The sequence below is a fragment of the Phoxinus phoxinus genome (genome assembly GCF_949152265.1).
Source record: "Phoxinus phoxinus genome assembly, chromosome: 3".
Classification (NCBI taxonomy): Eukaryota; Metazoa; Chordata; class Actinopteri; order Cypriniformes; family Leuciscidae; genus Phoxinus; species Phoxinus phoxinus.
This window is the reverse complement of record NC_136878.1, coordinates 45,356,252-45,374,184: the sequence shown is the minus strand read 5'-3', so window position 1 is coordinate 45,374,184 and position 17,933 is coordinate 45,356,252. Positions and strand designations below refer to the sequence as shown.

The 17,933-nt window shown below is 41.2% G+C and overlaps 1 protein-coding gene across 10 annotated transcripts in view; it reads right to left on the bottom strand.

Annotated features, from left to right (window-relative positions):
- rgs3a (regulator of G protein signaling 3a) overlaps nt 1-17,933 on the bottom strand; it is a 209,406-nt gene that overhangs the window by 57,818 nt on the left and 133,655 nt on the right. For 9 of the 10 annotated variants that reach the window (XM_079606412.1, XM_079606415.1, XM_079606417.1 and 6 more), the window contains one exon: nt 2,642-3,445. In XM_079606412.1, coding sequence (XP_079462538.1) covers nt 2,642-3,445 — 804 coding nt within the window. Of the gene's footprint in view, nt 1-2,641; nt 3,446-7,349; nt 7,389-17,933 lie in introns of those variants that run through there. The other variant, XM_079606413.1, reaches the window with a different exon arrangement.

Genomic DNA, 17,933 nt, shown 5'->3' with positions numbered 1-17,933 from the left:
ATTATACACACAATAAAATGTTTTTTGCAGGTTTGTTTCAGTCAACTGTAGTTAAAAATTCACTTTTACCACAGTACTCTACTCTTTTTGTTCAGTATTCACAAATCAGTTTTGTTATCAGTATTGTGCTACATTTTCAAGCTGACGATTAAACTGTCCAAATGATTCTTCTCCAGACCGTTTTGCTAATCCGTTTGACCAATACATGTAACACAACTGACTCAAAAGAGTGTTTCATTGACAATTCATTTTAGTCTGACACACAGTTATGGGTTTGCTTGTGTTACCTCGAGTTTAAAATGAGTGGAAGTTCAAGCTGTGGTCAATTGATATAGTTTATCCTGTAGTTTTTAACACTTTGCACTGTAAATGAACAGAAAAATGCCATCACTTGACCCTTGACCAATGATCATGTGCCAAACAAAACTCAAAAACGCTACTACTCAAAAGCCCTGAGCAAAAGAGGGAAATAATAAAAAGGCATGACAGAAAAATAAGAGATGAAAGCAAGAGAAACAGTGTTGCTTTGAAGGAGGATGAGGAACGTATCTTCAGTAATGCACAGTATAAGGTATGATATATACTCATTTCTATTTAAATTGGGTCAACAGAACTCAGAATTGCTTGCATTGGCAGGCATGCACATAAACACGTGTTCTTAAAAGAGCTTGTCTAGATAACGTCTTCAAAAGAGCAAAATAAATCGACAGAACGCCACTTAGTGGACAAAACAGAGAGCACAGTTCATTCTCAGTCATATCAACACATATCCAGGAGGAATGATGAGCATGGAAATATCAGCAACATTTTGTACACACATTAAAATAACGCATTTAATTGTATTAATTATATCACTGTAGCACAAAAGTCACAATAACTGTGTATATACCAACTACAAAATGTATATGCATTTTATGTACGTGATTTTTATTATTATTCAGTACTTACAAAGTTATTACTAACCTCTCAGACACAGTAATGTATGATCTAAAATCCAATGCATTTTATATTTATAAGTATAACATATATTTATAATTTATATATATAAGAGTATAAAAGAGTATAAAAATATCTCTTTTCTCTCAACAAATACAGGTGGAACTCAAACATTTTTAATATGGTGCAAAAGTTCATTTATTTCAGAAATTCAACTTAAAAGGTGAAACTAATATATTATATAGACTCATTACATGCAAAGTGAGATATTTCAAGCTTTGTTATAATTGTGATGATTATGGCTTACAGTTTATGAAAACCTTTTCACAATATTCTAATTTTGAATTTGGGGTTTTCATAAGCTGTACGCCATAATCATCACAATTATAACAAATAAAGGCTTGAAATATCTCACTTTGCATGTAATGAGCCGATATAATATATTAGTTTCACATTTTAGGTTGAATTACTGAAATAAATGAACTTTTGCACCATATTCAAATTTTTCGAGTGTCACCTGTACATGTTACTGTTAAAATAGGATGTGATATTTGTGCTTTCCTTGTTGTATGCACCTTGTTTATGTGATATTTGAGGGGTAAATTAGTTAAACTATGACTGACTGAAATGGTGCTGTTTGTATATCAATAATCACTGTATTTCAAGGCAAGGCATAACCTGTTCTCAAGTAAACAAATGTTTACAGGGTCCTTACTTATGTCTGGGAAAATGTACAGAAACTAATTATTGGTGTTTAATTAAGCCAAGTGTCAATACTTCTATTGCTCATGATGCCTTTTGATTTTCACCTGCAAAAACATCCTATAGACTTACATTGAGCAGAATATCATAGGTTTGGAAAGACGTGAGGATGAGTAAATGATGACGGAATTTTTTTGGGCCCTATTTTAAGGATCTAAGCACATGGTCTAAAGTGTACGGCACAAGTGCTGAATCCACTTTTGCTAGTTTAACGACGGGAAAAATACTGTGCACCTGCCGCATGGTCTAAAAGTGTTGTCCCTATTCTCTTAATGAGTAATGGGTGTGTTTTGAGCGTAACGTGTAATAAACCAGAGTCTCATCTCCCATTCCCTTTAAAAGCCAGTTGTGCTCGCGCCACCCACGGCGGATTCGCTATTTACACGGCGTAAAAATTGGATTCTACGTTTTACACGTACACTTTGTCCCGCAGATGGTCTGCTCGCGTGCTTTAACCTCACGCATGAGCAGAACATCTACGGGACGAAGTGTACGAGCGTTGTAGACCCGCCTATAGGCGCATATTACTAATGCGCTCTTTAAATAACAAACAAAAAAACTGCACCATTGACTTTAGACCAGGTTTCAGTCGGTCAATGGCTCAGTTTATTTCACTTCCTCAAAATATCAATACGCCAACAATGCTCCTGAACACACACCTCGCTTTCAGACCAGCTGCCCATGGACCACAGATGAGTGCAAATGCATTTGCTATTTAAACAACGTGGCGCAGGACGTGAAAATGATAATTGCGTCGGGCTGAAACTAGCAAAAAACACTGTGTGTATGATAGGGCCCTACAGTATATCTTTAGGTGAACAATTCCTAGTGTCTTTGTCTTGTGCTGTCATGTGCTTTTGTAAAGAAAGTGAGTGGTGCTTATATATACTAATATATCAGCTGGAGCAACTAACAATGCAAAGGGAAATGATGAATAACTTACTTTTCTACCGGAGAACAGCATGCACAGCTGATGCATGGACCCTCCGTTCTTCGTCAGCTCTTTCTTCAGGGTTCTGGGTGAGGGAAGCGTCCAGCCGCCCGCGTGTGTCCCCGAGCCCTCCATGCAGTGGATGGCATTATCAGAAGTGAAGCAGGTCGTGCGTGGGTCCTGGAGAAGACTTCCCTCGCTGTGTGTGCGTCTGCGCAGGGAGTTCTGCACGCTGAGTCCGCTCGGGTGCTTTTCACATGAGGAGGCTTCAACCATGCTCCTGCGTTTACTGTCACTGCGCTCCAGGTAGTTCTCGTCGCTATCTTCCTCCTCCTCTTCCTCATCCTCGTCCTCATCCTCGTCCTCGTACTCTTCGTCGGTGCCGGGGGTGGAGAGGGCGTCCGCACTGAAGGAGCGATCTAACCGAAGCTCAGGGATGACGAATGATGAAGATGATGATGAAGGCGGAGCATTCGTGTCCGGCGCATCTGACGCATTATCTTCATCAACAAGCTGTTTTTCTTCCTCACAGTCTCGCGTGTGTGCATGCACGAGCTCTTTCTCTTTGCCCTCATCCTCGTTGACGCTGCTCTCTGTGCTCCTGCCATCTTCTCCTTCAGTGGAGGGTGGAGGTGTTGGAGGAACCAGGTTCTCCTCCAGAGAGGTGCACATGTCCTCCAGCAGCGTGAGGCTCCGGGACCGAGGGCTCGCTGTGGTGAGCGAAGCGTCCGACAGGTTCCCCGGGGACTGGTCCTCCTCAGAGGTCATTCTCTGGCCCCTGAGATCACATGGCTCATCCTGCTTGGGTTCAAGCATCTGACAACAGAAGAACACAGTGTTGCAACACCGTTACATTACCATTTCTAACAGATATGCAATATCTCCATTCTTACCATTTCTAACAAATACGCATTATCTGCATTCTTATGCACTATTCTACAGTAGCATCTCACTGCAGTACATGAGATCCAGGGGGGCGGAGTTGGATCCAGATCTAAGGGGTGGAGATGGGTAGGTTTAGGGGTGGGTTTAGGGATCAGGGGGTGGAGATGGGTAGGTTTAGGGGTGGGTTTAGGGATCAGGGGCTGGAGATGGGTAGGTTTAGGGGTGGGTTTAGGGATCAGGGGCTGGAGATGGGAAGGTTTAGGGGTGGGTTTAGGGATCAGGGGCTGGAGATGGGAAGGTTTAGGGGTGGGTTTAGGGATCAGTGGGTTTAGGGATCAGGGGGTGGAGATGGGTAGGTTTAGTGGTGGGTTTAGGGATCAGGGGGTGGAGATGGGTAGGTTTAGGGATCAGGGGGTGGAGATGGGTAGGTTTAGGGGTGGGTTTAGAGATCAGGGGGTGGAGATGGGTAGGTTTAGGGATCAGGGGGTGGAGATGGGTAGGTTTAGGGGTGGGTTTAGGGATCAGGGGCTGGAGATGGGTAGGTTTAGGGGTGGGTTTAGGGATCAGGGGGTGGAGATGGGTAGGTTTAGGGGTGGGTTTAGAGATCAGGGGGTGGAGATGGGTAGGTTTACGGATCAGGGGGTGGAGATGGGTAGGTTTAGGGGTGGGTTTAGGGGTCAGGGGATGGAGATGGGTAGGTTTAGGGGTGGGTTTAGAGATCAGGGGGTGGAGATGGGTAGGTTTAGGGATCAGGGGGTTTAGGGATCAGAGGGTGGAGATGGGTAGGTTTAGGGGTGGGTTTAGAGATCAGGGGGTGGAGATGGGTAGGTTTAGGGGTGGGTTTAGAGATCAGGGGGTGGAGATGGGTAGGTTTAGGGATCAGGGGGTTTAGGGATCAGAGGGTGGAGATTGGTATGTTTAAGGATCAGGGGGTGGAGATGGGTAGGTTTAGTGGTGGGTTTAGGGATCAGGGGGTGGAGATGGGTAGGTTTAGGGATCAGGGGGTGGAGATTGGGGTGGAGATTGGTATGTTTAGGGGTGGGTTTAGGGATCAGGGGCTGGAGATAGGTAGGTTTAGGGGTGGGTTTAGGGATCAGGGGGTGGAGATTGGTAGGTTTAGGGATCAGGGGGTGGAGATTGGTATGTTTAGGGGTGGGTTTAGGGATCAGGGGCTGGAGATAGGTAGGTTTAGGGGTGGGTTTAGGGATCAGGGGGTGGAGATTGGTAGGTTTAGGGATCAGGGGGTGTAGATTGGTAGGTTTAGGGATCAGGGGGTGGAGATTGGTAGGTTTAGGGATCAGGGGGTGGAGATTGGTAGGTTTAGGGATCAGGGGGTGGAGATGGGTAGGTTTAGGGGTGGGTTTAGGGATCAGAGGGTGGAGATTGGTAGGTTTAGGGGTGGGTTTAGGGATCAGGGGGTGGAGATTGGTAGGTTTAGGGGTGGGTTTAGGGATCAGAGGGTGGAGATTGGTAGGTTTAGGGGTGGGTTTAGGGATCAGGGGGTGGAGATTGGTAGGTTTAGGGATCAGGGGGTGGAGATTGGTAGGTTTAGGGATCAGGGGGTGGAGATGGGTAGGTTTAGGGGTGGGTTTAGGGATCAGAGGGTGGAGATTGGTATGTTTAGGGATCAGGGGGTGGAGATTGGTAGGTTTAGGGGTGGGTTTAGGGATCAGGGGGTGGAGATGGACCGGTAAAAAATTGACCGAGAATACATCGCAAACCCAGACGACGTACTGAAGGAAAATGAAAATGGAGCGGAAGTACGTAGGAATTTGGGTAACACTTTATTTTGATGGTCCCTTTTGAACATTCTGTGGACTATAAGTAACTTTGCAACTACATGTCAACTTATTCTAACCCGAACCCTACCAGTCTACTAATGCTCTACTAATACTCTAATGAGAGTTAGTAGGCATGTAGGTGCAACATTACTCATAGTCAACAGAATGGGTTAAAGGGACCATCAAAATAAAGTGAAACCAAATTTTTAAAAAGAACATGTGCATTTTAAATACTGGATGATGCACTCATTTAACTGAAAAAACAAAATGTGGAACATTGGACACTTCATGCACTCACATTTTAACAAAACTGTACCCTAAACCTAAAGGTTATTGTTAAAGAAAATGCATTTGATGAAACAACCTTGCTATTTTATCTTGCTTCTACAAGTCTTTGAGCTCTTTTATCGTGACTTGTGTTTCACAGGACTTAGCCAAGCAAGTTCAATGATGTACCAGATAAGTGAATGAGCAAATTTACATATGAAGCTGATCATGTCATGCAAACATCAAAATGTATAAGTTTACTAATCATGCACTGTGGTAAAAGTGTTTTGAGCACATAACATAGACATTAAAATACTGAAAAAGACTAAATATTTGTTAATCAATAATCTGCCCTGTAACCATAATTTGTGTGAACAGGAATAAAAGTTGGTGTTTTACTGCCTCTAGTGGTCATTACAGTGAATTTGTATGTATAGGTACGTTTTTTTAGTTTTGAAAAAATGTAGGTAGAGGCACATTTTTCTAATGATCCTAGATATATACTTAAAGTTGTAACCCTTTTAAAAAAGGGATGCCAAGGGGTCCTGATGTTAATATGTGATATTTGAGACATTGCAACTACCCTGGACAAATGGGCATCACGTTAAATTAAATATAAATACTTTCAATTCTGGTCCTGCAAACACAAATCACTGCATATTTTGCCACACATTTTGTCACTATAAAAAAAAAAAAAAAAAAAAAGTGAGTGAGTGAGTGAGTGAATTCAGAATTAGGGTTGACAATAATTGTCTAGTACACGTCGGCTAATATGCATGAGGAAAAGAGGTGTGAAAATATAATATCAGTAATAACAGACATTCACTTTCAGAAGGGATTAGATTTTGCTAGAGAAGAAAGCTGGAAAACAAACGGTAATTTAATTTGCTCTGGAATTTGTGCAGAGATTGTGTGAGAAAAACACAGACTTGGCAGATACAGCAACATACTGCGAAATACAAATTTCTCTAATTTCCTTCAGGAAAACTATCCCGTCTGAATAGGGCTTATTTTCTATCTTTGTTGTTGTTTCAGACTCCAGAGATGCTGGGTGCGAACAGTTAAAAAAAAAAAAACAGAGGGAGGACGTTTGAAGTAAAATACAGAAAATAATAGTTTAAACTGAATTAATGAGGAAGACAATCATTGGTAGACATATGTGTAGTATATCCAGTCCAGGGCAAGCCGTAAAGTCGAACATATTTTAGTACGCTGCTTGCAAAGCTGAAAAGAAGAATCGATAAAGCATTTTTAAAAAGCATTTTCAGAAATGGCAAAGGTTCAAAAGCAGATGCAGGGAAACTAGTTAACAAGTTCACTAACTAGTTCTTCAACATTAAAACTACTAGTTTACTAGATCTTGCTGTTTATCAAATGACGGACAGACAGACGATAGATGGATGGATGGATGGATGGATGGATGGATGGATGGATGGATGGATGGATGGATGGATGGATGGATGGATGGATGGATGGATGGATGGATGGACTGACAATAGACAGACGATAGATAGATAGAACGATAGATAGATAGATAGATAGATAGATAGATAGATAGATAGATAGATAGATAGATAGATAGATAGATAGATAGATAGATAGATAGATAGATAGATAGATAGATAGATAGATAGACAGACAGACAGATAGATAGACAGACAGACAGACACACACACGCACACACACACACACACACACACTCTTCACTGCAACAAAAAAACAAGCTCAGCTGATGCAGCCAAAAGCAGAAGTCATAAGATTTGAAGAGTTCATATAACCCGGCTCACATGATGTACGGCGTATTAGCTCTCTCTCTCTCTCGTCCATAACTGGAGCTTCACTAAGAATGAGCCTCTTATCTCGCCTGTGGTATTTTTAGGCTGTGTAAAAGGTTACTACTGAACAGAGCGACACGGAGGAAATTAGGGCACAAGAACCGAAGACAGATGATTTCCTTAAACTCTCTCTTTTGCTCTGTTATCCGTGACGGGATGGTCCCACGTGCATCACTCTCCCATCGTGACGCAGGAGAAAAAAATAGAATAGTTGCGTAATGTGAAAAAAAATGTGTTTGGGGGGAAAAGAAATAAGGTACAAGATCAAATAAGAGAGCAGCGTGAACTACAGCTTTGAAAGAAATAGAGAGAATGGATTACACAAAGACAAGATTGATATTTTTTTGCCTGTGCAAAAGTGGGTCGTTGCCAGGGTGTTGCTAAGTGTTTTGTTGTTCACGTTGCTCAGTGGTTGCAAGCATGTTCAAGGTGGTTGCTTATTGGCTCAAATCAAAAGAGCCCAAACCTAAATGTTCAAATGAGCAATGTGCCTTTGCAAACACCACTAATTATTAAATCAATAAGGGTGCGGTATTACTTTATTCCTGCTGCTTGTACAACCTTTTTAGTGTCTCCCAGGAAATCTTCTCATCTATTATTCATTCGAAGCATTAAGCCGTCCAACACGATGACTGGAAAACATAAATTGAGCAGACATATTTTTTTTATGTACTGTAAAAAATAACCCTGTTAAAAAAACGGTAATCTAATGGCAGCTGTGGTTGCCAGCATCATACCGTAAAAATACGGTGTGTTACTGTTTTTGAAATTAACAGCTAAATACCGTTTTGTCAGCTACAGAATAACTGTAATTTAACAGCATATAGCTGTTTAAATATTGACAGTAACACATATTTTTACGGTATGTTGCTGGCAACCACAGCTGCCATTAGTTTACCGTTTTTTAACAGGATTATTTTTTACAGTGTGGATTTGTCAAAAGATATTTGGATGGTATATGAACACCAAAGACTTTAGAAATACAAAGACAATGCATTCATATTATATCTAGCATTTTCATGCTACTGTATTTGAGCATAAGAAACAACATTTGTGGGACAGATAATGTTGCTGGTTTTAAATGTCATTAAAGCAGGTTTTGAGGTTTCGTGATTCCCCATTGAAGTCGATAGGATGTGGTCTGGGCGTTGTGAATACGGCCACAGAGTGAACTGAGTTTCCTTGAAAGGATCTTTGATGAACACTTATATCTACATGTGAAACCAGAATTGTTCTTAATATATCAAATGTGTGAGGCGTAAGACATGCCCTATGCAAGCAGGTGATGATGTGCAACTATATATAATGACTTGCTTTTACTGTGTTGTTGAGTTCTGAAATATGTCAAAATTGCATTAGCAACAAGAACGCTATAGCGCACATTAACACAAACTGTCTTTTATAACTACAGTTTTCTCTTTTCTCTGTCAGGTCAACTGCAATGGACCCTTTTCACGGACTGCATGTGATGTGTTTCCAGTTATTATTATTGTATATAATCCTACGTTTTTTTATACGTAATTTCTTTTTAATTTAATGTAGCCTATAATTTGTGTTGTCTTGGCATGAAATGACTGAAAACTGGTTGCATGAGTGTTTCTAATAGAAAACGGCTGAGGGAGTGATAGCAAATATGACATCTTCCTCTCTCCTCACCACCGTAATCAGACTTGCTGCGTCACAATTTGCCTACTTATACTACAACCTAAAAGTATGTACTCTTTTTGTTAAGAAAAAGTACATACTTTTGAGTGTGTAGCAAAAGAGTAGGCAAGCTTTGGGACACACTACTTCCTCATCTTTAACCGTCAGATCTGTCGCGTGCGTCACTGTAAACTGCCCTGTCAATCATCTTGTCACAGTTAAAATCCTCCATTCAATCTAATTTAGTTTCCTACATTTCGGGGAGAAATGTAGTCGCACGTTCATCTGCAGTCGCGGGTCTTTCATGCGGAGACGCTACTCATGTGATTGCAATTTGAATGTAATGATGCATTTAAAAGTTAATGGCTAAACGTGTCTTTACAAAAGTTTATATTCACAAAGCTGCTGCAGATGCAATATAATGTGGACAACATTGAATAAATACATTTTCGTCAGAATCGGTTAGATACTGATAATTAATCAGGCAAACCCCTTCATCAAAACCTCTCTACATAACAGCCGTTAGCGTGCGCGTCGATCTGCACTTCGGGAAATAGTAGACCATCCGGGTGTCTTTGAAACACTCATTTCAACATACTACGAATTGGGACGTACTAACTCTATTTTCAAATACTATTTAGGATGGATAGTATGCGAATTGGGATGCACAGAATGTCTTGATATTTTTTTTTCCCCTCTTTTGGAAAGTCACAGGCCATTTGGGAATAGACGTCACAGCTACAGTAGTAGAGGAAAAATGGAGGTAGCAAGTGGAGGAAAACGGGTGGGATCCACGGAATAAGGAGGAAAATGTCTTTGGATGTCAGAATCAGAACGCAGAAAAAAAGATGGTCTTCATTTTCATAGAATACCGTCATCAAAGACGCCCTTTGAACATAAACACTGCAAGTCATTAACTCTTTCCCCGTCATTAACAGAATTGTCCGGCTTTCCATGTTTTCACTGTTTTACGGTAGGGGGCGCTATTAGTACGGAATCAAAAAAGAACCATAAACAATTGACCGTTCGCAAAGACCCGCCCCCCTTAGTTACTGTTGCTATGTCCGACAAGCTACACCACTCTCACACACACACCATGTTCTCACGCAGAGAAAAACACATCGCGAGGAGAGAGGACACTGACACACACTGATAGACACAGACCAGGTTACTTTTCAGTTACTTTTGATATTAAACAAAGTCTCACCTTTCAAATTTGGTCATTTTTTCAAAGAAATGTAAACAATAAATACCGTTTAGTGGCTCTTTAATGTGTCGTGACAGATCGCTGTGTCGCCTCAGTTAAAGCCGCTCGTGAACCGATCATCTCTTCCTTCTAGTTAATTTATAGCATCAAATAAACATGAATGAACATCAGAAGGAATGTTGTTTTAACCGCGGAAAGACGTCAGTACACTCCGCTTCTCAAGCTCAAATCCTCCCATGTTAATCTACTAACTCTCCTGACTGCTTTGTCGGACAAAATAGCGGATGGCGAAGTATGATTGGTCAGATCACCTGTCAATCAAGCTCCCTGCGAAGGGTCAACGTTGATTGATTGATTGATTGATTGATTGATTGATTGATTGATTGATTGATTGATTGATTGATTGATTGATTGATTGATTGATTGATTGATTGATTGATTGATTGGTTGATTGTTTGGTTGATTGATTGATTGGTTGATTGGTTGATTGGTTGATTGGTTGATTGGTTGATTGGTTGATTGATTGATTGATTGATTGATTGATTCAAATCAGAGAGAATCTGTGCTTTCTTTTGATATATATAATGTTCAGATATTCATACAACAAAATATTCTGGGGGCCATGAAAGTTTTCTGAAAATAATCAAAAATGTTGCCGCTGACGGGGAAAAAGTTCAACAGACTGGATTGATAAAACCTCCGATAATTATTCTACTATTCAAGCATGAATTTGATGTAAACAATAGAAATACATTCTATTCACATTGAGTTCACACGGGGCCTGATGTATTTACCCTAACCCTACAGTTACAGTATGAAATCATATTTAAACCTATAACATTGAACATAAAATTTAAACCTATTACATTTTAATCTCACAATTCTAACAATTTCTTGCAATTGCAAGATTATATCTTCCAATTCAGACTTTATTATTGGCAATTTGCGAGTTTATATCACAAGAGAGAAAACAATTTATTTCTGAGATATAAACACAAATGCCACTGTTTTTAGTTTTATATTCTGTGGCTTCCATAGAACTGTCACTTTCTGCCACTATAGGCTCCGCCCACAAAACACCAAAATAGAAATGTTATCGTGGATTTTATTTTATTTTATTTTTTTGCTAATGGAGCAAATTAGAACACAAAAATTGTATTTGTTGTAATTTCCGTCATCATTATATAAGTTTACCCAACACTTCAGACTTCCACGAGAACCCCAGAAATGACGTCCATTGTGGATCAAATCTGAGTAATTACAAGTTAACATACAGTAGCATGTACACTAGGCCAGCGCCACTCAAGCACTTGTGTCCGCGTGTTTTCTGAGAGCAATAGGTCTGGTGTTGAGCTGTGATCTCCGGCTGCTAATGACGATTAGTGTTCACACAAGACTCAAAGCCACTGGTGACTGAGCCGGAGAGACGCGGCACATGTAGGTCATGAATGATTTAACTCTACACAACGAGCACCATCATCAAAACACCACACACAGAACATCAGGCTAAAGACAGCAGACCCGTGTGATCCAGGGCCCGTTTACACGACACTGTTTTCAACTAAAAACGTAAAACTTTTTGTGTTTTGGCCGTTCATTTACACGACAACAGCGTTTTGGTGCCTGAAAACACACAATTTTCAATAGTGAACGGGTTTTTGAAAACGGTCTCCGTGTAAACAACAAAAACGTGAATCTCTGAAGACGATGAGGTGATGCACATGCGTATTACACATTCAGTCTATCGTGTTTCATCGCCATCTACTGGCCTGGCAGCAGAATACACCGTTTTTGGTCGTTTTCGTCGTTTGTCCATCAGTGGGTTAGTTAGAATTTTTTGAAGCATCGAAAATACATTTTTGTCTAAAAATAACAAAAACTACGACTTTATTCAGCATTGTATTCTCTTCCGGGTCTGTTGTCAATCCGCGTTCACGACTCCGCAGTGACGCTGCTGACGTAAGACGCTGCTGACGTGTTATCTCGTCCGTGTATTCAGGTTCAAATAAATATGGATGGGCAAAAAAATACAAGTCTCCCTCTGTGTCGAAATCCTTAGTCATGTTTGCGAAGATTGTTTTGTTTACATCGTGCGTCTCCCTCAGACTGTAAACGAAGCTCGTGCGCACCAGATAACACGTCAGCAGCGTCACTGCGGAGTCGGAAGACCCGGAAGAGAATACAATGCTGAATAAAGTCGTAGTTTTTGTTATTTTTGGACAAAAATGTATTTTCGATGCTTCAAAAAATTCTAATGTCTAAATTATGTGATGTCTTTATTACCTTTCTGGACATGGACAGTATACCGTACATACATTTTCAATGGAGGGACAGAAAGCTCTTGGAATAAATCTAAAATATCTTAAACTGTGTCCCGAAGATGAACGGAGGTCGTAAATGTCCTACCGTAAATATATAAAACATGTATTTTTGTGAGTGAATGCAGCACAATCGTGAACATAAATGCACAACTTTAAAGGAGATTTTCTCAATGTTTAGATTTTTTTGCTATAAAATCTATTTTTTTACTATAGATTTTCAATAGTTGTATCTCGACCAAATATTGTCCTATCCTAACAAACCACACATCAATGGAAAGCTTATTTGTTCAACTTTCATATGATGTATAAACCTCAATTTCATAAAATTGCTCCATGTGACTGGTTTTGTGGTCCAGGGTCACATTTAGTTTGAAGCACAAAAAGTTTGAAATTACGTTCCGCACACAGAGAAGTTAAAACACATTATTCAATTGAGCATTGTACCAAAAACGTACCGAACTGTCATTTTTGTGTACCGTTACACCCCTACATTGATGATTACCTCATCTTCACAGTCGAACACAGCGAACACACTGAGTGCACATCGTCACTGGCAAACTGGAAGGCCAACATCACTTTAGGGAAGATGAGACACTAGTTATATCATATACGATAAGTTATCATCAGAGATCTTGTGATCCACGTCTCGCTGTCGCTTCCCGAGCTCGTCTGGCCCTGAGGCGGGAGATCGGGACGTTTCTTTTTAAAGAAAGCAATCTGGGAGTGAAGCAATTTTAGCTTTATATGCTCACAATGCGTACAGTTGCGTGCAACTCAGCTGAGTCGGCCTGAGACAAAGACGAGATGTTATCAGGAATACTAAACTGTGCCTCTGTCTTGTTATATATTAATGAGGACACTCGCATACAGAGCATCACGCTTCAGAGATCATCACTCCTGAACTCAACGACCACCTTTTACTAGATAAATAAATAAATACCAATGTGTTCGCCACATCTCATAAAAACCTAGCTTGAATATTGTGGAAACCAGTAGCAGGGTTATTATAGATAACTGAAACTAAACCTAAAAAATAAACAAAATGTATATAAATATTTTTTTTTTTTACATTTTAGAGATGATGCTTACAACGAGTTGTTCTGATGATTAAAACCTACAGGAATAAAAACAGACACGTTCCCTTAATAAAAAGGTAGGCTCAGGCAAAGTTACACAAACATGCATGATGCATATAATGCATAATGTACGTTATGAGGCATTATATATTTTCATTAATAATTGTAACCAAAGTTAAAATGCATTATAATATTAGCAGATTCTGAAATTGGTTGTTTTTCGTGTTTTAATTATACTTTCTAAAGGTGTGTTTTGAATGAATGGAAGTAGCATTTTTTATTTTTATTTAGTTTAACTTGATGCACTAAAATAACTAAAACTAGAATAAAAATGAATAACAGCAACAACGAAAATAACTCAATATTCTTAAGACAAGATACATGTATAAAGAAGCAAAATGTGTTTGAAAATAATAATAAAATCTGACAAATAAACTTAATTCAAAAGGAAAACCAGATTATTTTTCTGAGCCATGATATTTTTTAAGCATAAACTCACTTTATTTTGATACAATTTTCAGTAAACAGCACTCAATAAAGACTCAAGTAATTTTGCCTCTCGAGTAAATGTATCTTGATATTAAATATTTAGATATTTGTACTGAAAAACAGGACAAAAATACTGAGGAACAAAATAATTTTTTGCAGTGTAGACATTTAAATATATATATATAAAACATAAAAATGACAAACACAACAAAATTGCTAAAACGATTAAGCTAAAACGCAAACGGAAAAATATAAAAATAAAAAAGAATTCAAAATATTAATAAAAACTATACTAAATGATAACTGACTGGATGCCTTATGAATCTCAATTAATGTAACTTACAGAGAAAGAATCCCAGACAAAATTAATACCTAATAATTATTTCATAAAAACTCCATTACCTGGAGGAAGGTTTTTTAATGAGTGATTAGCAATGGATCTAAAAATGTGTTGGCAACTTTTCCTTTATAATTTTCCATTACTCTATCAATAATTAGACCTAATAATACATTAAGATTTGGTCTTGTTAAGCATCCTCCACATTGATTTATGATCAGTTTTCATGAAAAGGATTATGTTTTCAGACCTTCATAGAGTCGGCCTCGGACGACACATTCTCAAACCATTAAAGTACAGTATGAGGCTCACTGCACAGAAAAGCTTTCTCAAAATGGCAATCTCCACTTTAATTAGCCGTCTTTGTACAATTTCCACGAGTGCGCCGGCTATTATCAGTCGAGGTTGGCATTAAACCTTTCAAAGACATTTTAGCAAGTAAACGAAATGGATGAATCTCACGAAAGCTGTCAAGAATCTGTCATTCCGAAATCAAACGCAAGAGAAAAAAGAAAAAAAAAGCTAATTGATTTTCCTTAAAGAACACGATGGCTATTTTTAGGACCATTAATATGTTCTGCTTTGTGATATTTTTCTGGGGGTCTGTGGTGGCACCGTGGGGAATACTCACTGCAATAATTGTTTCATTAAAATAAGTGTTAAACAAAAATACAATATTAAGTACAGAATATAAACTGCCTAAGAACAGATATAGTCACAATTACTGAAAAAATATTTTGTGTATATGTGGATCACAAACCCAGTCTGGAGCCGCACGGGTATATCTGTGGCGATAGCCAACTATACATTGTATGGGTCAAAATTATAGATTTTTCTTTTATGCCAAAAATCATTAGGATATTAAGATATATATCTAAAACATGTATTTTTGTGAGTGAATGCAGCACAACCGTGAACATAAATGCACAACTTTAAAGGAGATTTTCTCAATGTTTTGATTTTTTTGCTCCTCAGATTCCAGATTTTCAATAGTTGTGTCTCGACCAAATATTGTCCTATCCTAAGAAACCACACATCAATGGAGAGATTATTTATTCTGCTTTTATGTGATGTATAAATCTAAATTTGAAAAAAATTTACCCATGTGACTGGTTTTGTGGTCCAGGGTCACAAATGAGTCTTTAGCAAATCTGAAAAAAAAAAGATTACTATACATTATAACTCTGTAATGTATCAATGGAAAGCTTATTTATTCAGCTTTCAGATTATGTATAAATCTCAATCGACTCCATTATTATATAAAATTCTATATTTCAAAAAAATTAATGGTTTATAGTGCATTTTCACATGTTTTCTGCTGAGAGTTCAGCATGTGTCATGCAATGAAGAAAAAAAAAAAGAAAAAAACCTTTAATCACAGACAGTTACAACTGAATCATAAGTTGTTTTTGTGTGCTGGACGAACTCAAGGCAGATCTTGAGGTTAAAGGCAGTCGCACGAGAGGAGGAACCGCTCTGATGTGTGTCTGAACTGTATTGATAGACGTCATGATCATCTGAGCGTCAGCTGACTGTGTGCTTGACTAGCATGACTAAAGCTACGCTTGATTTCTGCCTAGGTGGTTTAGAAACGTCATAATACCCATCAGGGTTACACTTTATGTTGATAGTCCACTTCAGACATTCTTAAAGGGATACCTCACCTCTGGAAAGATGAATGTCTATTTAAAATGGGTCATTTATGTAGTATTAATTTAGTTAATTTGGAGCCTTCTAGACTAAGAAAAGGTAGAGAAATACAGAAAATGTATTTTGCTTATGGGGATGAAAGACAACAACTCCCAGAATGCACTTGCTTCACTGCCCTACGAGGCCACTTCCAAGCCACGCCTACCGGTAAGAGCACAGTTAAACAACAAGTCTAGGCTACTAGTGAGTCTTGTAGAGAATTACAAACGCACATATATTCAAACACACATAACTATAGAATTAATTATTAATGCGCACGTGAGCGCCATCAGCGTTTCTCACAGGTTCGCGTTTAAAGTCTGTGTAGAGAGAACGTGTCGTCTTAGCGCCTCTAATTTAATAACAAATTATCCTTTCGACGGAAGTGAATCAATCAAAACTAACTTTAGCTGGAAAATATCATTATTCTAGAACCGCTATAAAGCCAAAACAATCTGTTACCTTAAATTATAAGTTTATCTCTGTAAAGCAGCTTTGAAACAGTCTACATTGTTAAAAGCGCTATATAAATGAAGATGACTTGACTTGTCTCCGTGACGAGTCTGCCCGGGATTTCGAGATCACCAAAAATGTCCGGGATTCGGCTTCTGCGTTCTACAGTCGCCATTCCTCATGTTTACTGCGGCGAGCGGGACGAGACTGACGGCCGCGGGAGAACGGCGAGCGGGACGAGGCTGACGGCCGCGGGAGAACGGCGAGCGGGACGAGACTGACGGCCGCGGGAGAATGGCGAGCGGGACGAGACTGACGGCCGCGGGAGAACGGCGAGCGGGACGAGACTGACTGACGGCCGCGGGAGAACGGCGAGCGGGACGAGACTGACGGCCGCGGGAGAACGGCGAGCGGGACGAGGCTGACGGCCGCGGGAGAACGGCGAGCGGGACGAGACTGACGGCCGCGGGAGAACGGCGAGCGGGACGAGACTGACGGCCGCGGGAGAACGGCGAGCGGGACGAGACTGACGGCCGCGGGAGAACGGCGAGCGGGACGAGGCTGACGGCCGCGGGAGAACAGCGAGCGGGACGAGACTGACGGCCGCGGGAGAACGGCGAGCGGGACGAGACTGACGGCCGCGTGAGAACGGCGAGCGGGACGAGACTGACGGCCGCGGGAGAACGGCGAGCGGGACGAGACTGACGGCCGCGGGAGAACGGCGAGCGGGACGAGGCTGACGGCCGCGGGAGAACAGCGAGCGGGACGAGACTGACGGCCGCGGGAGAACGGCGAGCGGGACGAGACTGACGGCCGCGTGAGAACGGCGAGCGGGACGAGACTGACGGCCGCGGGAGAATGGCGAGCGGGACGAGACTGACGGCCGCGGGAGAACGGCGAGCGGGACGAGACTGACGGCCGCGGGAGAACGGCGAGCGGGACGAGACTGACGGCCGCGGGAGAACGGCGAGCGGGACGAGGCTGACGGCCGCGGGAGAACGGCGAGCGGGACGAGACTGACGGCCGCGGGAGAACGGCGAGCGGGACGAGACTGACGGCCGCGGGAGAACGGCGAGCGGGACGAGACTGACGGCCGCGGGAGAACGGCGAGCGGGACGAGGCTGACGGCCGCGGGAGAACAGCGAGCGGGACGAGACTGACGGCCGCGGGAGAACGGCGAGCGGGACGAGACTGACGGCCGCGTGAGAACGGCGAGCGGGACGAGACTGACGGCCGCGGGAGAACGGCGAGCGGGACGAGGCTGACGGCCGCGGGAGAACGGCGAGCGGGACGAGACTGACGGCCGCAGGAGAACAGCGA